Source organism: Ambystoma mexicanum, chromosome 2p (genome assembly GCF_040938575.1).
Source record: "Ambystoma mexicanum isolate Mex_15411 chromosome 2p, UKY_AmexF1_1, whole genome shotgun sequence".
Lineage (NCBI taxonomy): Eukaryota > Metazoa > Chordata > Amphibia > Caudata > Ambystomatidae > Ambystoma > Ambystoma mexicanum.
The window spans coordinates 551,372,554-551,397,613 of record NC_090923.1 but is presented as its reverse complement, the minus strand read 5'-3'; the positions used below and the strand labels follow the sequence as shown (position 1 = coordinate 551,397,613).

Here is a 25,060-nt window from a genome sequence, read left to right as displayed (position 1 = left end):
TCTCACTTATTCTTTCACTGTCTATGGGAACCTTTTGTACCCCTTTTTATAAGTTTCCATTGGGGTAATACTTTCTCTCCAAGTGTCTATGGCATCTGTAGTTTGCTTTTGCAGCACACAGCACTTTCTGTGCAGTGTTGCTGGGGAGCCCATTGGGCTTCCCTTTTTACTGCATTTTCCTTGTGTGAACAAGTTCCCAAGGGTAGAGGGATACTTTTTAACCTTCCTACATTTTATATTTTGAGATCAGCACACACCACCTTATGTGGAATGCTGAGGGGTTACATTGTATCGCCTTTCTCACTGCTCCTGTAACATTTCTGTTACAGTGACAAGCATACCTGAATGGCTGGTGGCAGTGAACGTGTTCTACTGACTTTTTTGTAATTTGTACTCGCGGGCTGCGCCCAAAGTCCCGGTAAGGCACAGAAGGGTTACCATTGACCCGAATTGGTTACTGTATTCTTATACGCTATTTCTTATGTGCTTGTCCTTTCTTGGTCTTTCTGCTGTGAAGAGTGGGGGAGGTCCTGGTTTGACTTGTCTTTGGCAGGAGTCTTTTGTGAAGCCCGCCAAAGCTCCAGAGTGTCTGTAAGGGCAGAGGAGGATCTCGAAACTCTGCTGCTCTTTGTCTCCTGGCATGCCTGCCTGGAACCAGCTCCAACTGGGAGGATGGCTGTCCTGGGAGGACTGCCACCGGCCAAAGTTTGAATGTGGCATGAGTGCCGATTGGCTGGGTTCGTGGATAAGAGGCTGGATTCCTGGTGCACAGACAAAGTCAACCACTGGAACTGAATCCGATGAGGAGGAAGAGAAGATGGTGCCTCTAGCTACTTCCAGCTACTGGGAGATGCCTGCTGAGTGACCGCTGATGTGCTGACCCGGTCTTCTACGTCTCCTTCCCTTGGACTGGTGGTACCAATCTGTCGTAAGGCATGGAAATGAGCATATCCCACTCTAAGTGCTTTCAGGTGAGGCGAATCCCCTACGAGATATTGTAGTATATAAGGGGGGAAGAGAAGCACACAATGAAACTCAGTGCGAAAGCAATATTGCGCGAACAGCAGGTGCAAGGCATCAGGAGACGCATAGAAAGAAACGCCATTTTGTAGTTATGGTGAATACACAGTCTTGTGCGACTGCGATACACCAGCCGAGCTCCATGGAAGGATTTCACTAGGCCCAAAACCCTCATGGCAGAATGAATGCAAAACGCCAGTTCCCATGGAAGACCACTTCCCCCATGTCCGATTACTGTTGCAATAATTTAGTATCTTTCAGAGGAATTCGCCCTGCAAGAGCGTGAGACAACACCAGGCTACCTACGCGCAGTGTCCATTCATCACCACTAAGCTGCCAGCAGGCCTCAAACCCCCAGCCAGCCCAGAGCCAGCCCCAAACTACTGACCCGACCCCCACACCTCTGCATTCCATGATTAGCACCTTCTGTCCCAACACAAAACAAGTGCCCATAAAAGCTCTAAGCATGTGCAACTGTATTTCTTCCAACATAAAATACATCCTTTGTAACACAAGGTACAGGGAGGGATAAATTAAAGATCAAACTCAGGGTGGAGACCTTGAGTGCGGTAGGTGCGGTATCAACAAAGCCATGAATGTGTGGTTCAGCGTGACTGTATTTTATCCTCCCATTCCCCTGGCACTAATTCCCAAAGCTGCATAGGTGCATGCCACAGTGATATAGTACGAAGGCTTAGCATACTAGTTTAGAAACAGCATTTTACTTTGCGAGTGCCCGGACCTTCACCAGCCTCAAAGATGAGCCCAGCTGACCCACGAGGAGCCTGACTGACGGCGAAGGCGAAGGACTTACCAATGATAGCCTGGCATCCCCTAAGGAGTAGGCCCATAAATATAGTATCGCCGATCAGTGATGCTGATTTTTACTGTATGTGATGATGCCACCAGGCTTTTTAAGCTCTTGTTTGTACCAGGACTAACCAAAACATTGTCTAGCAGCAGAGTCCTTTGCTGATATTTTGTGTTCTGTAATATTAAACCTTGTTATCCTTGCATAGCTATCCCCTGGCTCATCTCCCTGGGTTGTATTCACTCTGGAATGTGCGAAAAAGGGACTTGCCTTCATTTTGGTGACCCTTGCAACGCGATTCCATCGTCCCCATACCTGCAGAGGTATCCAGGCGGCCTCTCAGAAAGGGCCGTGCCCACCTACGGTGACCAGTCCCAAAACACGTACGCTGAGTGGCCTTGTGAGTGTCGTGTTTGCATTCTGCAGAATTTAGCTTGGATGTTGGGTGCAAACCATGCAGTCTTATGCCAGGAATTGTGTCTAGTAAATGCAGTCACACCCCTAGAACAGGCAACACAATCAACCTTGTCAATGCCAGACTATTTGTCAGGCCACCTGCATGCCATCAGGAACCACAGCTCTAAGCCTGCCCTGAACTTCCAGTGGAATGTTACATAGAAATATGGGAATATTTGGCTAGGGCACATTAAGTGCTTACGGTCTTAATGGCCACACTCCGGCCCCCAAAAATGTTCTTTCCCATGTTTTCCTTATCTGAAGAAAAAGTGGACAAAAGCGGTTGAAACATGGACCACCAATCTCTCTAGGTTGGGATGTTTAGAGAGACTTCACTCTATGGCACTGCATTGTATTTCTTTGTCAAATCTTTGTCCACCCATGCTGCCGAGCATGGGTGCTGCCAAATTAATTTCAAGCACCAGATCTGCAATGGTAACATTAAATGGGGGTAAAGTCTCACCCTTGTCGAAGATATTAGCAGATTTACATTGAGCTACTGCTCTTGAAGCAATGCCTACTCCTAATGCCTCCACCACAGTCCCACAAAACGCTGATTTAGTACCCATAATGGATGGACTGCATAATATCTAGGTCTGTCAAAGTGTCCTACGCTGGCATCCTCTGTAGCCAACTCTACCAGTAGTACATCATTGGAGATAATCTCCTCTGGATTATTTCCAAGGGTTGCCTTAGTGGCCTCTAACCCAAACTGGATTATATGCCCTTCATTATCATACATTTCCCTCATTGCTTCCAAATATTTTGCTCTCGACACCAGAGCATAATATTTGGTGTCCTTCGAAAGCACATGAAATTCCTCTTTCCGCAGTGATGAAGATTTTGGCAAGTCGATGCTCATGGCTTGGTGCTGCTGCCTTTTGGTACCAAGCAGTGTTAAAATGGGTTTCTAAAATGAACCCTGATGGTGAAGATTTTGGGATGCTACCCTAGTTATGGTGAACAGGGAGTATCTGAGAGTTTAACAAAAACACAGTCAAGGTATGTGGAAGAGAAGTCAAGGCTTAGTCTCAGGAGTGAGTGAAAGTGGTATAGTTCACAAACAAAACACTAATTCAGCTTAAACAGACAATGTGTAAAAATACAATTATTTATTAGGCCTTAAGAACACGCTAAGAAATGGAACCCACAGGTAAGTATTATCACTCAAAACCATGTATCACAAATATATACATGAATTAATCTTTTAATGTTTATAACAGGCTTAATACCGCAGACCAGTCTCAGAGCACAGGTCCGGGATTCGAACATGTGTTCTGCGTGGTCTTGACCCAAAACAAACGTGCTGCCCCTGAGCTATGATCCCAACCCAGGCCAGTAAACCTACATTCACCAGTAGGCTTACTTACAACGCATGAATACATAATTAAGCAATTAAGTAGTCCGATGCAGATAAAATAGAACCAATACAATCCCAATTCCTGTTTCCTTAAGAAGTCCATCCCTGAGATGTATTGGGCCTAGTGCCCATAAGTCACATGTTCCAGTACAGGCTTCTCCCGGAAAGGTATTATGCAATGGGCTTTACAGTGCCAAACGTTTGAAAAGTTAAATAAGTATTTGTACAAAGACAGGTAAGTTCTCTCTATCCTATTCCTAAGGCTAGATCGTTTACTTGTCCCAGGTTCGACAACTAGTGGTAAGCAGATAGGGGGGTTAGCTTTGCACACAACGTTACCCTATGGAGCACTAGTGAGGGAGGGCAGTAACAGTTATGTTTACTTACCCCTCTCCAGACTCTGACGAACACACCAAGAATTTAAACAAGTAGGTAGTATCACACAAAACCATATACATGATACATTACCGTACCGTAATCGTATTTCTGATGCTTGAATCTGCTTAGATTCACATGCTGTGCATAGGCCGACATCTAGTGGAAGCTGCAGAGTATTACAGTTTTCGAAAAGGGACGTTCCAGTAATATATGATATGACACGGCTCTTATAACACGCCTATACACGTGTTTCGATCCCTAGTGTGATGTCCATTGTACCCATGGTCCTTCACACGTCGAGGTCCCTCAGATTGTTATTTTTCTGACATGAGGCAGCATGAAGTGTAGCTTGAGTAAAGAAATATCCAAGCAGCTCTGTACAAGACAAGCTCATAAGCATCCATGCGCCTTCTCCCAGAGGGGAGGCAGGGTGGGGGCATGTGAATCTAAGCAGATACAAGCATCAGAAATACGATCACGGTGAGTAATGTATCCCTTTTTAGGCTTGGGGAATCTGCTTAGATCACATGCTGTGCATAGATTAGCGAACAGTGTTAGGAGAAGGTGGTGGGTTCGGAGTAGGTTCATGGGCGAACAGATGTCCTGGAACAGTTTGTCCCACCTGTGCATCTGTCTTGGAATGTGTGTCAATGCAGTAGTGCTGCGTGAAAATGTGTACTGAGCTCCATGTAGCTGCTTTGCAAATGCTGTCTAGGGGGACATTTCCAATAAATGCCAGAGTAGCTCCTCTGCTCCTTGTGGAGTGAGCCCTTGGCGTGAAAGGCAGTGTCTTGTCCGACAGCGAATCGCACAGTTGTAGGCACCTAACTATCCATCTGGAGATGGCATTCTTGGAAATGCGATCCCCCTTCTCTGCCTGGGGTTACAGAGACAAACAGTTGGTCTGTTTTCCTTAGCGGTCTGGTCTTGTTTACATAGTAAAGGACTGCCCTCCTTACATCTAGTGTATGGAGTTTTACCTCAGCTGAGCTTTTTGGGTTCTGGAAGAAAGCCGAAAGTCAATGGACTGGTTCACATGAAATTTTGAGATGAATTTAGGAGAGACCATAGGATGAGTACGTAAAACCAGTTTGTCTTTGTGTATGACAAAGAAAAGATCCTGCACTGACAATGCTTGTAATTCACTAACTCTTCTTATGGAAGTAATAGCCACTAAGAAGGCATTCTTGTAAGTCAGGTGTTAAAGACTTGACTTGTGCATCGGCTCGAAAGGGTGTCCCACGAGTTTAGCGAGTACTACATTGAGACCCCATCCTGGCGGCGGGTTTGAAATCGGAGGGTGGAGTCTCTTTACCCCCTCCATGAATGCCTTGATGACCAGCACCTTCCGCCATGATACCTTATTGTGGGAGGTGGTGTAGGCTGACATGGCCGCCAGGTGGACCTTTAAAGAGTTAAATATTAACCCTGAGTCTAACAAATGGAGCATATCATTTAGAATTTGGGATGGGGTACATTCTATGGGGTTAGTTTAGACTGGCACCAAATTGCAAATCTCCACTTGTCGAAATAATAGTGTCTAGTGTTAGGCTTTACATGTTATCCATACACCTTTGCGGTAGGTTAAGGTGTCCGAACTCTAGGACTTCAAGAGCCATGCTGCCAAGTTCAATGAGTGAGGTTGAGTGTGCACTGTTAATCCCCCTTGCTGAGTGAGTAGATTGGTCAGGCACGGGAGCTTGACATCGCCAGTTTGCAAAGACGTGGATACCAAGGTTGTCTTACCCACATAGGAGCAACTACAATGAGCGTCACTTGTTCCTTGTGGATCTTGTTCACCACCTTGTTCATGAGAGGAGTAGGGGGAAAACCATAAGCAAATTTCCCTGACCGGTTCATCCATAGGGTGTTCCCCTTAGAGCCTGGCTGGGGGGAACCTGGACACCAAAGTCTGGGCATTGACTGTTTCCTCTTGTAGCAAACAAGTCTATTGTGGGGAAACCCCATAAAGAGAAGAGGTGCTCTACGACCCCTGTGTCTAGTTGCCATTCGTGTTCCTCTGGTAGGGGAATCTCTGCTCATGGGTGCTGGACTCTTGGATGCATGTCTGCCTATGACATGTCAGGACTCGTGCAAATCGGGTCACTGAGGCGCTCCTCGCGGCAACGGAATCCATTGCCGCGAGGAGCGCATTCGCCTGCCACTGCAATCGCTCCTTGAAAACAAAGGCTATATTAAGTAGCCTCAGTGACCCGATTTGCACGAGTCCTGACATGTCATAGGCAGACATGCATCCAAGAGTCCAGCACCATAACAGGACTCCCAGCACAGCGTCCCCGCTGCACCACTGCAGACGATACCTGTACAGACAGCACCGCTATCAAGCAACCATCCTGATGAAGGCCACCACCACCTCTGGCTCTTACGCAGCCCAGTCTGGTCGAAACACTTCCGTGTCGATGTCTTGTGGCACAACCCCTGTATATATGTTCTTGTAGATAGTGTGGTGTACACTTTTTGTGTTTAGCACCCCCGGATCTACCACAGTCCTGGGTCGCACCTTGTTCAATCCTATGTCACTATTCACTTGTATTGCATACTTGTGCACCACTGTGGAAACGGCTCCTCAACAAACAATGAGGACGATACTCACCGGTATCTCCCTCTGAAAAGAAATGTATGTCCAAATAAACTTTCCTGCTTAGCGAAAGTCATGTAAATGTTTAAATATATTCACCTGTGCAAAATCGTTTTGAAGACAAAATAAAATGGCTTCAAAACCTGACAGCTGTCTGAGGATCTCTCACCCTGATTAAAAGTGTTTTACATACAGGTACCCTCCTGGTCATATCAGGACTCCGCCAGGCGCCTTTTATATTTTCTTGAATTTCTTGACAGCCACATCAGTTAGGCCAAGAGATATTTGTGTTTTGTAATAAATACACATTGTGATTTTCCAGTGGCATAAAACATATATTTTCTTCTGCACAGAAGTATGTTTGCAAGGTACTGTGGCAGATGTTGAAGTCTTGTACTGGTTGAATTTTCTCTATAATCACATATGACATTTTATTTTAGCCTATGTGTTTGGAAAAAGTGTAAGATTTGTAAAGAGTTACAGTGGCTTGTAAGAGTAAATTCCTTTCCAAACTCTCTTCTGCAATGGTAGCTCACAAAGTGGCTTACCTCATTTGTCTGCTGCGCACATGGAAAAAAATGTGCGCACAACAGCCAACCAGTTCCACACATAGAAAAAAATAATTAGAGGGACCATTGCTCCTCACCCCCCAGAATGGTAAAAGAAGGGTTAACAAAGGATAACCACAATATAGTGAAAAAAGAAAGGGGGTACCATGTTACACTACAGGTGACTCCTGACAGTCTGCGGTAGAAAATAGCACAAACGTTGGTAGGACACGTCCACCATCACCAGCCATAACTTTAGAGTTGTCACTGTGACCAAGTCACTGGAGCAGAGAGCAAGGGGGTACTAGGTAGCCGCTTAGCACTCCATATAAGGTGGGGTGTGCTAATCTCTCAAATTAAAGTTTTAGGAAGGATACAAAGTATCCCTCCTTCCTTAAGAGTAGTTCTTAGGGAAAATTAAAGCATATAAAATAAGAGCCCAAAGGGTTCCCAGCAAAACTACACATAGGGTGCTGTGTGCTGCAAACATGTAACACAGATGCCTTTAAAGGAAACAGAGGAAAGCAATACTCCATGAAATAAGGTAGAACAAAAAGAACAGTCTCCATGGTTAGTGCAAGTAAGGGCCAGAAGTCCAGCAAATTGTGCTGGGGGTCTCACTAGGAGAGGGGATTAAACATAAAACTGAAATCTCCCTAACACAATTAATAGAACCAACACAATCACATTTCCCTTTCAGTTAGGAGGTCCAGCCCTAAGATGAATGGGGCCTAGTGCCCAAATATCACAGGTTCCATAAAGGTTTCTCCAGTATTATCTAAAAGGATGCATTGGTCATCAGTTCAAAACTATTGAAAGTGAAATAAATATTTCTCCAAAGACAGGTAGGTTCTAATCGCTCTTCCAGTCCCAAAGATAGGCCAGGGGTAGGAGAGACTTGACGTAGGTTTGACGTTCAAAGATAAGTTCTTTACTTGCACCCAAAGTTATCCTATGGAGGACAGGAGGGGACAGGAACAGTTACGTTTACTTACCTCCATTGACTCAGATTTTCCCAGGTCACAATGTATAACGCCCAGGAATCGCAGGGGACATAGGCTTCCATCCTTTTTTTTCTGATGAGGAGTGCCCAGGGGTTACAGGTTTGGGTCCAACTTCAAGATGCAACACCAGTTGATGAACAATCCAGACAAATTGACAGGCGATCTTCCAGGCGCGGTCACAGAAGCATCTCCAGCTCGGCCATCTTTGATGCTAGGACACTGACATTTCGGGAGAAGGAGACTTCATGGCACAAGCTGGCGACCGCCAGAGTTTCGAACTTGAACGCGGAACGGCAAGATTTCTGGTGAGGTAGACCACGAGTGAGATGGTCAGTCCACCGGGCAGTCAAGAGACCCTTCCGAAGGTTCTTGGGGCATGCAACTCATGTAAGTGTTGATACTAGTTGGTGCCACTACTACAAGAGTCATAGCACCAACAAGGGCGTTAGGAACGATTTTCAATGTTCTTTTTGCAACTTCCCCTCCATTGTTTTCTATGGAACCCTATTATTTTAGCTCCATTTTTCATCCTGTCCTGACTTTTGGAAAGTAAGGAAAGCCTTCAGCTTCACTTCCCTTCCCTTCCCTTGCCTTTTGCTCACTTGTTATTGGGCAACAAATCAGTTCTTCAGACTACCGGTACTGGAAGTTTGTTTCCCTTTTTAATTTTTGTATTTTTACATTGCACACAGCACCTTACAGTGCAGTAGAATGCAAGGGATACTTTTTTTTTAATCACCCTAGCTTTTTACATATGGGATTTTTGGTTACTTTTATATCTGCCTAAAGACAAGCTGGTGGCAAAAGTTACATTTTGACTGTTTTGCCATTATTTCTAGTGTGCACATTCACGTTTACCGCATAGTTAATAAACGTGGCTAGTGCCCAAAAATGGGAGCGCCATGATATTTTTGTTTGCGTCTGGCCATATGGATGGAGGAAGGCAAGTTACAGCAATGATCACAGTTTGCAGGCGATGACGGGAGTCCTTACAGGCGCGGTCACAGATGCTGCTCCAGGACAGATTCCCTTGAAGATAGGAAGCTTGAATTCCGGGAGAAGGCATCATGTGGCAAAAAGCTGGCAACCACCAAGGTTCCAGGCTTGAATGTGGAACGGCGCTGGTAGTGGCAAGATATCCAATGAGGGAATTGGTCAGTCGACCGAGCAGTCTTGGTACATTTCTGAAGGCTCTCACGGGCAGGATCTTCGAGAAGGCGTTGAGAGTAGTTGGTTCCTCTAGTCCTAGGTCTGATGCACCGATGAGGGTCTTCGGAGATCAGGCAGAGGAGTAGCGCTTGTAAGGAACTCATGGTGGCAAAAGTAAAGACAGACAAGTGATCACAGTTCAAGGGTGTTTATTGAACAATGAATGCAGGATGGAAACATTCCTAATCTAATCCTAAATCTAAAATGGGAGCAAACGTGGACCATCAAATGAAAAATAAGGCAGTCCTTGTGGCGTCGTGTCAAATAAAAAGGGCCTATACTAAGAAACCTATTGCCAAACCTTACAACTAATACAATATGGGTGTGGGATAGTTTTCAGAAGAAAGAAGTGTTCTCAAATAATATGTCGGGATGTGGAAACATGGGTCTCCCTTCCCCACGTTTTGAGCATGGGGTAAGGTGGGATATTGGCGCACAGTACTCTCTCTCGAGCTTACCCCAGCACGAGGTGACAGTTCCGTTCCAGCTATCAGGGCCGTCGATGGCCAAGTCTTGTTTACTTTGAAAGTCTCTTACCTTAGAGGACCTGACTTATTCAAATAAAACAAAAAGTGCAGTTCCAAACATTCATTGGGTGATGGTCTCACCCGTGGGTCCTTGTTCGGGAGAATTCTCATTTTTCTGCTATTTCCCTTCAACCTTATAGACACCCAGCTCTTTTGCTAGACTTCAGTTAGGACATTTTAAATTCAACCCTGGAGAGCGAGAGAGCGAGAGAGAGCGAGAGAGAGCGAGAGAGAGCGAGAGAGAGCGAGAGACCTTTTCCTCACTCACTCATGTATTTTGATCAGATTTGGATTATGTCTCTCCTTTGTTTTTGGAATCTGACAAACTCTCCTTTTTGTATGGTAACACACAGCACCTTCAGTGCAGTTTCACAAATCATTTAGATTTCTTATAAGGTTTAAATACCTTTTCTTGGGTAAACTACAGTTCCCAGAATAGTAAAGTGAAATTGACTTTACTTCCCTTTTCTATATATAGATCCAGCACACCCCATCTTATGTGGAGTGGTGGGGGGTTACTTAGTAGCCACTTTTCCTACTTCCTCCTGTAACATTTTTTATGTTCTCCTCACTACTTTAAATGGCTGGTAGCAGTGGTTTAATGTTCCTACCATTGTGCCTTTTTACCGCAGGCTGAATCCTCAGCTGCAGTATAGCACCCACGGGGTGACCATTGTATCAAAATGGCCCCCGGTCTTCTTTTTTCGCCATTTCTTTTTTGTGAGGTCTTCCTTGGGTTTTACTCTGCGCTTCAAACCAGGTTTGAGCCTCTGGCTCCAGTGTGTCTGCAATGGCAGGAAGTGAGGGAGGTGCTCGAAACTCCCCTGTTCTTTGTCTCCAAGGAAACCAGAATGCGCCCAGTCCTGAATGGCTGACTGGCTGTCTTTGCAGGACAGCTACCTTGCTGTGTGAGTGACTGCTAGGCTGTGCATGAATGGGAGAAACCTGCTTAAAAGGCGCGGCTTCTTGGACTGAAGACCGAGTCGTCCACAAGCCGACTAAGGAAACATGAACAAAGCTTGCTGCATCCTCCTGGATCGTTGAACTGCCCGGTGATGCCCTGCTGCTGTGCTGAAACTCCTTTTTCTAATCGACAAGAGAAGCTCCGGAGAGGACGACTTCTTCCCTTGGGTTAGTGGGACCAACTAACCCCGAGACAAACCTTGCTGGAAGACCTTCCCTGACTGGCTGTAATGGCTGCTGCAGGAACCGAGTGCCAGGGGTCGAGAAATCCGTCGTCTAGTACAACCTCTGTAAGCCGGCCAAAAGCTCCAGGAGTCGGAGGACCCTCCTGAAGCAGGACGACCCAAGCTCGAGTCACCTCGCCAGAGTGCAGGACTCAAGGAGTGAAGGAAGCCCAAAAGGTGACCAAGATCTGCGGTGGTGCTGTTTACCAAGTGCTGAAAAGAGCCCTTAGCTGCCGCCAACCATCAAATTGCTGCCGCAGGAGTCCCCAGACATCCTCCCTCTTGTCCCCACGAAGGAGGCCCAGGAACACAGGATCTGCATCACTGCAACTAGACAGAAGCCAGCTGGACTCTTTTCTTCTAACCAAAAGGTACTGTTCTGACTTTGAGGTACTTACCTCATTGTCTGTAGCTTACTCTTCTCAGTTGAGATTTGCAGTAGCTGCTTTTCTAGAGTTGATCTCAGCTCTAACTATCACAAGTGTAAGAGCTTGTGACCCTTCAGTGATTTTTCTTCAACAAACCCTCTAACTTTGTGCAAGACATTTACTATCTAAGAAGTGCTTCAGCTCCATAGACTTTGCTCCAATTGACTTTGGCTGTCCTGGATCCCTGCAGACTTCTATTCCATTGACTGATTCTTACGGTCCCTCATAGTTGATCCATTGGTTTTAAACGAATACTGTTGGGAATTTTTTTTTATCTAGACTTCATTGGAAGATTTAAAGTGCTCACATGCTCTGAGAACCTATTTAAACTTTCTCCTTCCGCTAATCTTTCATTTCTACCAACCTCAGAATTTACAAAGTACAAAAGTGACATATAAATGCCATGACTGTCCTAGTTAGTGAAAATACCTCAGGGTGTAGAAAGTGTGTATGAAGTATCTCTAAAGAGCATCCAAGTGTTGTGTATTAATTCTGAGAAAGTATTTTGAAGTGTATTTTTATTGTTGCACATTGCCCTTTATAAAGACTGCTTATTTAAAAACAACCGTCAAAAAAATAAATAATTATGTACAAACCTTGAGTGTGAGTGTTCTTTGGATAGTTGTATTGGTGGATTTCATTGCTACAGCTCACATTTCCCCCTCTAGAGATAAGTCTGGCAGCTCAGTCACACTACCAACTTGTGTAGTACAGACCTATACCAATAAGTGCGCTACCTAATACGAAGGGTTAATACATCAATTCTTGCCTAACATTCTCCCTCTTCTGGGCGCAGACCCTTCCCGAATCTCAGCCTCTGTCCACTGGGTTCAATATGGATTTTTTACTGTTCAGAACGTCCATGTCTTTTTCAAACAGTTCACCGTGGACATCTCTCTTGCGGTTCATGTTTGTCAACACACTGTTTCTCAGGACCTTAGACTTTGCCCTTCCTTACTAGCATCCCAATTCGGGTTTTACTTTCTGCAGTCTTTGGGTGACAACTTTTCACTCTTGGAGCCCACTGGGGCGGGCTCCGACCCCTTCTTGACTGTTAGCCTCCCTCCACCAGGTTCACTGTGGCTCTCGATTAGGGCGGTAGTGGTTCACCCCGGGGTACCCCTCTTCTGGGCGCTGACCCCTCTTTACTTTCAATTGTGGTGGGATTCACTTCCCTTACTTCCCTTTACTGTTCGTAGATCAAAGTCTTTCGCTTGTACAGGGATTTTACTTGACCTGCTCTATGACCACTTTGACCGGTCTTGGCGACTCTCCTAAGTACTTCTGGTATTTGCTGTTTCAATTCAATATGGGGTTTGACCACAGTCTCTCGAGCTAGCACCCACATAGTGCTCGTTCCCTCTGCAGCTGATATTCCCCTTCACAATTTCACAGTTCACTTTAACGTCTTTCAACTTTACGACTTTCAAATCAATACAGCCCGGTTGTTATCGGTTCTCCCTTAAACTCACTGGCTGTGATGCACCGCTGGGATTTCCTTCCACCTGGAGTCAAGGCCGGTACCACAGTAGCAGGAATCTTCCTCGTTCCTGCTTATCGGCATAGGTTTGCCCTACGTACCGGTGACATCTGCTGCAAGAATTATTGTTCGCAGTCTTTTGCTATCTTCCACAAAGATTCCACGGGCATGGGATGAAAAGGGCAAGGGCAATTCTGTCCTCGCCAGCCTCTCGTTTCCTGCTGCCTTTCTCCTTCTCTTGACAGCCGTGCCGGTTTTGCTGTCTCGCTGTGCTGTCTGCCGTGCTCCTATTGTGCTCTCTTGCTTCACCTTTTATCCCTGTGGGTAAGGGAAAGAGGCATCAGGTGTGTGTGATTCTGGTTAATTGCCGGACGCTGGGGTTTGGGACATGTTAGGTAAACGGCTTTGGGATTAGTCTGTCTTTCATGGGGTAACAGTGTTAATGTCGGAAATGGGAGGGGCTGGAGTGTTGAATTGTCCTACGGGTAGGGAAGGGGGTCGGTTGGTAAATTCAGAAGGGTGAGATTGGTAAAGTTTGTAAAGTAAACTAGAATGACCGGGATTACTATCTTGAAATAAACCAGGGGGTTTGTAGGAACAGTATTGTTCTGTCCTATTGGGTGTTCGGAAAAGAATAACCAAAGGAACTTGGAAACGAAGGATGGCGAGTATTCGGGTGGAGACAGGGATTCTGGGAGTTGTGGTTTATTTAAGGTAAGAGGGTTCGGGCTCCTAGCTGTTATATCAGATTTGCAGGGGTGGTAGGATTTTGCTAAGGGAGCTTCTTCAAGTGGAAGGGAGGTAGATGTGGAATAGCCAAGGAAAATCTCAGGGACTTTGTCTCCCTGACCTTCCTCCTTGGTATAATACTGCATATTACCTGGGGCATTCCCCTGAGCGTAACCCCAGTTTTCCCTAGACAGGTGATCCTCCCTCGTTCGTTAACCTTTAGGGTTGGGATAGAAGAGGGTCAAGTCTTTTGTGGCCACCTGAATAAGGGGTTCCCGGGATCTACTTAGTAGAACACCCTCAGGTTTCACACAGGCTTCACCAGGCCGGTCACTGGACAGTTTGCTGGGCCACTGCAGAAGTCGTCAGTCACCGCATAATGGCTCGAGGTTCCAGGGTATTGCAGCAACGCAAGGTTGCAGCAACGCGTGGCATGGCTCTAAATGCAGGTCTTCTTGAGACTAGTGGGTCTCACCAGGCTCGGGGTCTGGGTCATCGTTTCAGAGTCCCCAGGTCGATTGGAAGGAAGGGCTACAGCAGGCTCTGGTTACCCAGCAGGCTCTCCGGTCGCTGGACATCGTTTCAGCCGCTTTTCCTTCATCATGCTCTTCGGGTTTCAGTTCCAGTGGTCAACTTGTCTTCAGCTTTCAGGCTTGCAGTATTTAACAGACACTACAGCACAACTTCTGCATTCTCTCCCTGCTTTTTACAACAAGGGGCGGTGGTTGTCCAATCCCGCCGAAGATAAAAATCACACAAAGGAATTTCCCGCCCTGGATGTCAGGGGAAGGAACAAGAAAGGACAAGCAACACTAGAATGGTGAAAAAAAGACAGGGGGGCATTTTGGTAAAATGAGCACCCTTGGGCGCCTTTACTGCAGCTGTGAACACAGCCAGCGGTAAAGGTGCACCAAATTAATACAAGGTATCACTGCCACCAGCCATTGAAGGTAAGCCTGCCCGTGTGAAAGGGAATACACTATCTCCCCAGCACTCCACATAAGTTGGGGTGCGCGGGTTTCACCTGATAAAATGTAAAAGGGATCCAAAGATCCTTTCTACCCTGGGAACTGTAGTTCTCTCAAGGGTAGCCAGAGAAAGATTAAAAGGAGAGCCCCCAGGGCAACCCAGAAACAGGCACGTATTGCCAAAAAGTTGTTAAAGAGGATAACTTTGAAAAGACACTATATAGAGTCTAAAAAATGACGCCCATAAAAAGAGTAACAGATTCCGTGGGTGGGGAAAAAGGTTCCCACTCACAGAGGTATTAAGGAGGTTTCCTCTCACAGAGGTATTAAGGAAAGATATTCCACTAGTAAAGCAAAAAGTTCTGGGGTTTACCCAGGTCAGGAAGTTTTACCATTTCTATGAAAATCTTACCTAACACATATAAAAGGGTTCTTATCCCTGCACCAGCTGCAGAACTTGTTCCAACAGCAGCAGTAGAGGGATTTCGTTGCTGGCCTTCGGGCCGAAAGCAAAATCTCTTACATTTTCTGGAAGGTCCCAATCCTTATATCTCAGCCTCTCAGAAACCATGCGTGAAGGTTGAGTGTCTTGACCTCTGGATGGAGAACCAAACCCTCAGCTCGCAAGAGACAGTCCTCTCTTTGTGGAAGACGTCTTGAAAGGCAGATTGAAATGTCCAGAAGGTCCGGATAGCCCATCCTCCTGACCCAATGCGGAGCAATTAGGATCATGGATTTAACTAACTTTCTCAACCTCCAGATCACTTTAGGAATGACGGGCACTGGAAAAAATGCGTACCGGAGCGGAAACTTCTAGTCCACTACGAATTCGTCACCTAGAACTCCTCTTGGGGGAAATTATATGGTTCAGTACAGTTTGCACTTCCAGTTGACACTGGTTGCGAACAGATCAACTTAAGGGGTTGCCCAAAAGGTGAAGATCTCTTGAAGGACTTCCTAAGCTAGTTCCCATTCGTGGGAGACTGCTCTGCCTACTCAGATTGTCCGCCGCCGTGTTCTCCTCTCCGGCTAGGTGAACTGCTGATAGGGAGATTCCTTCTTGCATTGCCCAGAACCAGAGCTGCATTGCCTCGCTGCACAGTGATAGTGACCCTACACTGTTAGGACAGTTTTTCCGAAGTCCAACTAAGGGCTTAGTTAAACCATTCAACTGAGGCCATACAAGACTCCACCCTTAGTACAGGGCTGTACTACCTGAGTTCATGGTAGCGTAGACCGAGCAGCCAGGCTCATCTTAGGAGGGAGAGAGGGCTGTAGAATCCGTACAGAGAAATTGTATTATACACATGGTACAAAGAAACAACAACACACTATGCATTGTAAAAATAAAGGGTTTATTGTATTACAAGCAGACCAAGCAATTAATGGGTAACTAAGTACTATCATAAAGCATATACACACATTATAAAAACAACACTATGCTTTAAATACACAGATCAAAGCACAGACCTTATTTTGAACACCAAGCAGTATTACTAGGGGGGGAAACACCATACATTACTTTCCGATTACTTTCAGTAATACAAGGGTAGTAGACCCTGTCAGTTATGCAGTGACACTCAACAAGGAAATCACACAGTCAACCAACTTGCAAATATACTTTTCTGAATAGTGGAACACAGATTCAAGGAACAGTATATACCTCTACTACCTTTGTGATAACACACAGTTATGCTAAATGAGTAAGACCTTTTTGGTGGAATAAACAATTACAGCTGCTTTTCAGATCAGTGGGACACAGGCTAAGATAAGCAAGACCTCTTTACAGTCATTTTGTATTCACCAGGCAGACCAAGGTCAGCTACACCTAAAGGAACACTCTTCAGGAATGGAACACAGCTATTCTAGGCAGGTAAGACCTAATGTGGTAATATTCAATTACAGTTGTTTTTTAAGATCAGTGGAACACAAATTGAGATAAGCATTAACTCTTTAACATGTTTTAGGATGGCACATAGCTAACACAAGGTAAGTAAAACCTATGTACTTTTTAAAGGAGCTATCAGCAACTTAAAAGGTAAGTATAACCTTTGCCAGACTTATTCTGGAGAGGTTTACAACAAGTCAGGGGAAGCCAGACCCAATTGGGGACACTCCTACATCTATCCTAACAGGAATAGCAAAGTGAAACCAACAGCATTACTTTTGGGGAAGAGGCACAACCAATCCACAGGTGTATAACCTAACCTTACTTATACATTTCAGAATAGTGCAACACACATTCAAGGTAAGTAAGAACATTTGTAACTGTTCACTCTCAGAGTTACAGTTACCAACCAACTTCTTTTACAATTAAGTACGTTTGGAACTGTTAGGCAGAAACCTGTGCAGTTCCCTTAGGGACCACTGCAAAAGATTTAAGACTACAGGTGTTTGGCAGTAAACCCACTTGGTAGAAGTCTGTACCACACAGATTCACTTGGTAGCTGTGGCTGAGCAGTCAGACTTCCCTCAAGAAGAGTTAGGCAGTATGCAGAGTATACACAATAGGGACAGAGACACAGTAGTACAAACACTGACCAGAGCTTTGGTGTAAAAGTATAATTATTTATTTAAAAACACACTTGTAATTTACACTAGCAAAAACGAGGTGAGTACATTCAGCACACAGTCACTATCCTATATATACAACCCTATTCACTTATTAGACAAGTCTTAGTGAGAAACACCACTTATTTTCAGACAAAGATGAGCGCTTAACATAAGATGACACTCTAATAAGTTGTAAAGAAAGGGAGGAAGAAGGCAGAGTTAAGGAAGCACACAGTTTCAATACTTTTACAAAGAACCACAGTCGGGCAGGATAGGCAGAGTTCTACTGGAGAGCAAGGAAGTCAATCGCAGGGCCCACTCTTGGAGAGAGCACACACTAGGGGTCCAGGTTCACACAGTGGGGTTATGCCCAAAGAGTCTTGCAGGTAGTTTGTGCAAAAAGGATGAAATTAAAGTCAGGCAAAGTTAGCTAGGTTGTCCCAGGCCAGCCCAGGTTAGAAAGTCGAGGCTTTACTGTCACCCCGAACGATCTGTCGTAAGGGAAGCCAGGCAGGACACAGTACCTTAAGTGTGAAGGAAGCTCCAGCGGGGGCAGTTCTTCCTGGCAGCAGGTGCAAGTCGGTGTTTCGTCCAGAGGAAGAAGAGGTCTCGCCGTGAAGGAAAGATCAAGGTCGTTGCACTGCCAGGAAATGTAAAAAAGGCAAAACTGGTTATCCCCACCAGTCAAAGGAAGAAGACTCTCCGGACTGGAGATCTCTGTCGTCGGGAAAAGTGGTGAGACGGTTCAGCAGGACTCCACCGGTGGTGTTGTCATTGCAGGTCGGCTCAGCTTCTCCCTCCTCGGATTCTTAGGTCCTGTGGCGACTTCTGAAGTTCCAGTCCCCATAGCCCTGCTTTTATGCAGCACACCCCCATTCACTCAGCCTAGCTGTCAATCAAACATGCTAAGTGGTGAGCCGGCCGGCTCACCACTTGGGCCAATCACACAAGAGTGCGACTTCAGTTACCAAGGTAACTCAGTCCAGGGTGCCTAAACCCCCTCCCACACACCCTGTGGTACCCAGACAGAGTGGCACCACTTTTGGAGGCTTCTGTGGAGAAGCCCGCCAAAAAGTGGAACAAAGGGCTCGACTTGGGTTGGAGTCACAGAAGAGAACACAAACGCCATTTTAGAATCGAGTTCTGGCAAAAAATACCAACCGGTGAATATTAAATAAATAAACCGGCGGTATGTTCGAGGCTATAAGAATTAAATAATTAAAGTTGGTAGCCACGAACAATGGGAAAATCCCATAGAGATATATTCGCGGTCGAATATAAAAAGTAGTATCCACTGCCACCAGCCAAAACTCGATCAGGGGGGACGGAGACGTGCCCCTCAAACAACAGACCCCGGGGCAATCGAATTGCCCCGACTAGTACATCCACAATATGTTGGTTTGTACTGGTTTCTGTTCATAATTTGGGACTAGCAAAGCCAATGGTGACTTTACATGCCCTGGGAGACAGTAGTCAGTCCCAGGGTATGGAGTCTATGTTGGGGGTCACTACGACACCCCTGGGTTACAGCACGGAGGGTGCTGTGTAAGCCACATAAAATAAAACCCATGAGACCCTATGGAGTAAAAGACCCCATAGCCCATAAAACACATGGAAAGTTAAAGGAACACCTCAAATTATGTCTAAGAGTGTGAGCAAAGGAATATCACTCTTAGCAGGAGAGAAAAAAATAAACCCCAAAAATCCAGCAAAGCTGCTGGGGGACTCGCTAGGTTCGGGAAATTAGCCTTACAGAGAATTCTCCCTAACAGGAACACTTGTTATTCTTTGCAAGGCAGAACCCTTTTCTTATCCAGTCCTTCCCTTATTCTATAGCATGAGTTCACTCAGAGGCAGTAGAGGGATCCTAGTGGTCTAGGTGCCAGCTGTAGGCATGGTGAGATAGCAGGACAGCCAATTGAATGCGTCTAAATGGGAGTAAGACAGTGTTAATGATCTTTGGATCACGACAGGCACGTGCCAAACTAGGCAAGGAACACGAGACCTTTCAGATCAGAAACTCTCCCATACGGGTTCTTGAAAAAGTGAAGACATCTGGAGGCATCACTGAACGCAGAATACCATGTAATTAACATAATCAGAAGCGGTCAATACTACTAAGGACTGCTAAACCATATTAGACAATCTTTTTATGAAAAGAACAGCGCAACTATAGCTAGGGCCACGATTCTATCTAGGCTGGATTACGGAAACCCTCTAATATTGGGAGCAAATAAGGGGTGCATTGCTAGATGTCAGACTTTTCAGAACAGTGCAGTAAGAATTGTCAAGAAGAAAACCCAAAAGGGATCATATATCCTCAGACAGAAAATTCTTGCACTGGTCGACACTCAATGAACGGATCACGTTCAAGGCCATGACCGTAGTCCATCAATGTCTCTATGGACAGTCCCCTGCCTATCTGAGGGAACAGATATCCCACTACACACCTGGGCGCTCGTTGAGATCTGAAGCTTTGGGGCAGATCGTCTGCCCATCTTTCAGGCACTCAAACGGGCTAGGAAGATCATTTCCAATAAAAGATGCCCAAATATGGAATGGACTACCAAAGACAATTGGACTAGAGAGCAACTATCTATTCTTTAGGAAAGCGCTGAAGACTGCTATCTTTAAATAGCTATTGTAGATCCTTAGGATAATAAATTGCACCAGTTGTCATGTATATTACTATGTTGTCCTTGTCTAAATCTATGCGCCCTGATGACTGCAGGCTTTGGCGCAATATACATTAATAAATCAATAAATCCAGCCCTAGAGCTCTTGTAGACAGCTTTCCAGCATTGTTTTCTTCCTGTGTGTCTTGTATTTTGTAGACTATTTGTGTGTTGTCAGCGTAGTTGTAGCATGTGAGGCCGTGTCTTTTAATGAGCTTAATTAGTGGAGCCAGGTATATGTTGAAAAGCAATGGAGAAAAAGATCTTTGTGGTACTCCACAGGTGGATTCCCTTGAGTGGATCCCATGTTCTGAAGGGTTTCTGTTCTGTTTGTTAGGAAGGATTTAATCCATAGTAAGGCTATGTTAGTGATTCCCAATTCTTCCAATCTCCCGCCGGGGATGTTGTGGTTGGCTGTCAAATGCTGCAGAGAGATCCAGAAGTATTAGAGCTGTGCTTTTGTCTGAGGCTGCATTCACCTTTTGATTGTCCCAGATTGAAAACAGTGAAGTTTCTGTTCCTCTCATCGGTCTGAAGTCTACTTGTGCCTGATCCAGCAGTTGGTGCTCTTCTATGAATTGTGTTATTCTATAGAGTTATATTTCAAGTAGTTTCACTGGGTACAGGATGTTGGGGATGGGTCTGTAGTTGGAGGTCCTCCACGTTGCCTGATGTGTCCTTGAGGAGCGGCTTGATGTATGTGGATTTGAAGGATCGTGGTACTTTCCCTGTTGAAATTGATTGGTTTAAAAGGTTTCTGTAGTATCACATAGGTGTTCCTTGTGTGAGGATTGATTTGTGTATTTCTGCGGGGCAGGGATCCATGGGGGAGCCTGCTTTGTTGCTATTCCTCACCAGCTTGACTAATGTCTCTGCTGATATTTGGGGGAAGCTTCAGAGTTTGTTCTGGCAAACCTCGAGTGGGTTGCATGTTGAGGTTGCTTGATCTACTTTGTATGATCTGCTGGATGTGCAGATTTTGTTTTTGAAGTGATCTGCCAACGGCAAACCTCAGGTACCTTCTGTGCTTGTGATGGATTGACACACGAAAGTAAGCATCCTGAAGGTCCAATGATACAATCCAGTCCTGAAGTTTGAGGGCCTGAAGGATCTGAGAAATGGTAACCATCTTGAACTTGTCCTTCCTGAGGAACTTGTTCAAGCATCATAAGTCCAAGATGGGTCTCAATCCTCCCTCCTTCTTGGGAATTAGAAAGAAAGGGGAGTACCAACCCTTGTTCCTTTCCGCTAAAGCTACTGGTTCCATAGCACCTTTCGCCAGCAGGGTCAAAATGTCCTGCACAAAGGGCGGATCTGGAACTTTGAAAGTTTCCAATGCGCATGCATCTGAAGTAATACACCGCCATTCTTGCATATGCTGTGAGAGTCTGCCTCCCACCGGGGTTTCGTGGACTAATGCCTCAGAGATTTTGAGTAAGCTGATGCAGTGGCTGAGGCTAAAGCAGCCATTGCCTGGGCGGTCTTGGCACCTCTTCCCCATCCACCACAGCGGAATCTTCTGACCTCTTTGATTCGGCAGTCTTCTCCCTCGTCCAACTGAGGAGTAACAGCAAAAGGACCTGCCCCTTCCAGCTGTTCCAGTGGAGCGAGTTTGTGGCTGTCTGATTGCAACACCAAGGGATTTGGCTGCCACTTTAGAGGTCTGCAGCTTCTCCAGGCTCTCGGCAGCCTTGCTGCCAAACAAATTGTGCCGTCAACGGGCATGTTAAGAAGTCTCTATTATATATCTGGAGCAAAACCAGACTTTAACAAGGAAAATCTATGCATTACAGTGCTAGCCGCCATATCTCTGCTGATACTGTCAGCAGAGTCGAGACCAGTCTGAAGAGATTTGCACATTGCGTCCTTCCCATCCTTAACAATATTTGGGAATCAGTCTCTTTCTTCCCCTTCGGGGATAGGTTCAGCCGCCATCGATATTCCCATATGGTAAATATGAATTTAGCCAGGTTAGCCAGTGCACACGTGGCATTTGCAGACATAAGGGCCATTCTTCCTGCAGAGAAAACCTTTTTTGCCATTGCATCACAGCGTTTGTTATCCCTGTCTGGGGTCGGAGGGGGCGGAATTGTTGGGTATGCAGTCTGTTTAGATGTGGAGGACTGCACCACCAGACATACTGGAGTAGGATTTTAACTTCGGTAAAAGGGGTCACTGCTTGAAGCTCTGTATTAGTTTGTAAATTTTTGAATTTACTGCTGGAATTAATTCCAGCGTCTCCCAGTTGGCATTGAGCCGCCTTTGTAAGTTACATGAAAGAGAAGAATAGGGTCCTCTTGGGGTCCCTTATCTAAAATATCTGTAAGATCACCCTGCTCAAAATTTGGGCAGGTCTACTCCCATCCCAGATATTCAATGACTCTAGACATTAGTTGTTTGCATGACCCATCAGCATGGTCTGAAGCATTTGGTCTTCCAAATTCAATTTCGGGAGAAGTATCTATCCCACTTGCAGTTTGTAGAGTCATGTAGATCTTTTATCCTTGACTCCTCTGATATCAGAGCCTCTGGAACACCTTGTGTCCCATATTGCAACCCAAAAGAAGGTCATTCATCAGAAGAGGGTTCATGTTCCTCATAAATGGAACAAAGTGACTTAAAAAAGTCTTTCCTTGGTAGTGGGAGAAAATAATAGTTTTTTTCATCCTCCTTCGTGGATTTTGTCACATGCGTCGATAATGGCGTCTAAGTCTTCGTCAAGGGTTTCGAAAACGGAGGTGTCGAAGATGTTTTCAACAATGATGTTGACTCTTTTCGGTGTCAAAGATTTTCCCTTCAAAGGAGTTTTTTCTCGACTCGATGGAACCGCCTAAGGTTCTCGAGTAGTTTTCTCCTGGACACCCGTGCCCAAGGGGTGCACAGGTTTTGTCTTTTGCCTTCTCCTTGGTGGGTTTCTCGACATGGGCATGACTCTTGCTCTTCAAGGGGTACGAGCCGTATTCTGCAAAACTTGAAGCATTTTCAGTCTGAATCTCTCCCATTCAGCCAGTGAGGGCGATTTGGTCGGGCAAGCAACACGTTCAGGGGAGGAACTAGACGACAAAGATGCCGATCTGTGGTGCCTTTTCTTCAAACGTCGTGAAGACTATGATGAGTGGTGAGACCCCACTCCTAGATCAAGATCTTTCAGCTTTCTTGCGACGAGGATCGCTTTTTTTTCAACTGAGTCATCGAAGGGGATTTATGTGACCTACCTGCAGCTAATTTCCCTCTAAGTTCTTTCAGGGCTTCACTGTCATCGTTAGGCAGGATCCACACTCCAATGTCTTATGATCGTATCCCAAGTACCACAAACACATCCGATGGGGGTCAGTGAGGCCATTTTCACCCCGCAATCATGGCATTTTTTAAACCTTGAGTCGATGATGCCGAACAAAGATGCTATTATTTCTCACAAAACTCAATAGGTTTCTTGTAGGAGCTGATCTTCCGAAGCGATAGCTCTCACGGAAAAACAGAACTGAAGCCAACGGTCACTGCGCACGCTATATACCAGTGATGCTGTTTACATCGAGACGGAGGCCCTCGAGGGACATCAAGTCAACAGGCATCCACGCGCAGCACACCCTGCTGGAAACTATTGCCAAAGCAGCTAAAACTGGATATGGATCTATCATAAGATGAGGAATATGTGGGAGGATACAATCCATTCAAATGGTATGGGACCCTAAAGAAAATCAAGAGGGCATCCGTGATATGATATGGCATTTATAACGCACCTATACACAGGTTTTTCAAGGAACGATGAGGCAAAGGAGGGGGAACAGAGGGACTACTAAGACAACGATCTTACCAGGCCAGGTGACATTGATATCGCGCAAGTGCAGGGGAGTGGGAAAAGGGAAAAGTGTGGGTGGGCAAGGGGCGAGGCGGCAGTGCAATACATAGGATCAACAGTAAAATACATTATAAAAGATAAGAACAGTAGTTAAAAAGTGCAGACAGCTTGTGGCAAGTGCAGGGGTAGGTGCAGACATCAGGTGTCAAGAGCTGGTAGGGGACTATAGGGATACAGAAACATTCCCCAAGTGCAGGTGTTTCCCAGGAAGCAGTGCAGGTGTGCAACTGGCAGGGGGAGGGGACCTGGGGCCGAGATCGGAGGGTAGCCAGGTGACCAGTGCAGTTTCAGTCGGGAACTCCCTGTCTCAGTTGGGAGACCACTGATCACCAGAGAAGGGTCTGGAACTCTAAATTCCCCCTGGCCTTGTAATGAACCGTATAAAGCAACACCTGAGGATGGGAGTCATTCCCCTGGGTCTTATTGGAAACTAAAACTGTGCAAACTCAGGAGAAGGTAGTCATTCTCCTGGACATTTGATAAACGACCAGATAAAACCTGTGAGCCAGGGCAGGGGAGTCATTCATTCCCCCTGGCCTTGTGTTGATTTGTATAGAATAACACCACAGTAAAGGAGTCACTCCCACTCGTCCTGGTGGAAACTGCAAAAAGTCTCCCCCAGGAGAAGAGAGTCATTCTCTTGGGTATTGAATAAAGGACTGGGTGAAACCCAGGAGCCAGGGGAAGGAAGTCATTGCCCCTGGTATTTTCTATTGAGAAACAACAATTGTTGGACAATATTGAAAAACCAGGAGAAGAGGACGCTCCCCTGAAGGAAGAATGTTTTGTTTGTTTATTCTTTAGTTCTAGTGTAAGGGTTAGAATAGGATTTTGACACAGGACAGTGGAACTTTGAACTGACAAACGTTCTGACAATTCCTTTAGTTTTAGTTTGAGGCATGGAAACCCCTCATAGAAATGGGGACAATGAGGTTTTCTACCCAAGAAATAAAAGTCTATAACCAAAACCATGCCACCTTTGTGTCAGTCTCAACATTAAGAGCAATTCTGCATTATAAACAAAAAAACAACTCAAAGCTCAAAATTGTAAAGTCAATTAGTAAAAACTCACCTTAAACTTCTTCCTCTTTTCCACCTCCTCCTTTAGACCGGCTTCGTAATTGACGATTTCAGCTTCCACACATTTTAGCAGTGCTAATAGCTCCTAAAAATGGGACGTTTAAAGAGTATAGTTTATTGTCCAATTAACATACTTTACTTACGACACAAATCACAAATTCCCTCATCTCTTTGCCATGTCCTTTCTGA

General features: G+C 45.5%; 1 protein-coding gene across 2 annotated transcripts in view; it reads right to left on the bottom strand.

Annotated features, from left to right (window-relative positions):
* The window catches only part of BAP1 (BRCA1 associated deubiquitinase 1), a 545,466-nt gene that overhangs the window by 11,799 nt on the left and 508,607 nt on the right, over positions 1-25,060 (bottom strand). For both annotated transcript variants that reach the window (XM_069644004.1, XM_069644005.1), the window contains one exon: positions 24,864-24,956. In XM_069644004.1, the coding sequence (XP_069500105.1) occupies positions 24,864-24,956 (93 nt within the window). The remainder of the gene's footprint in view (positions 1-24,863; positions 24,957-25,060) is intronic.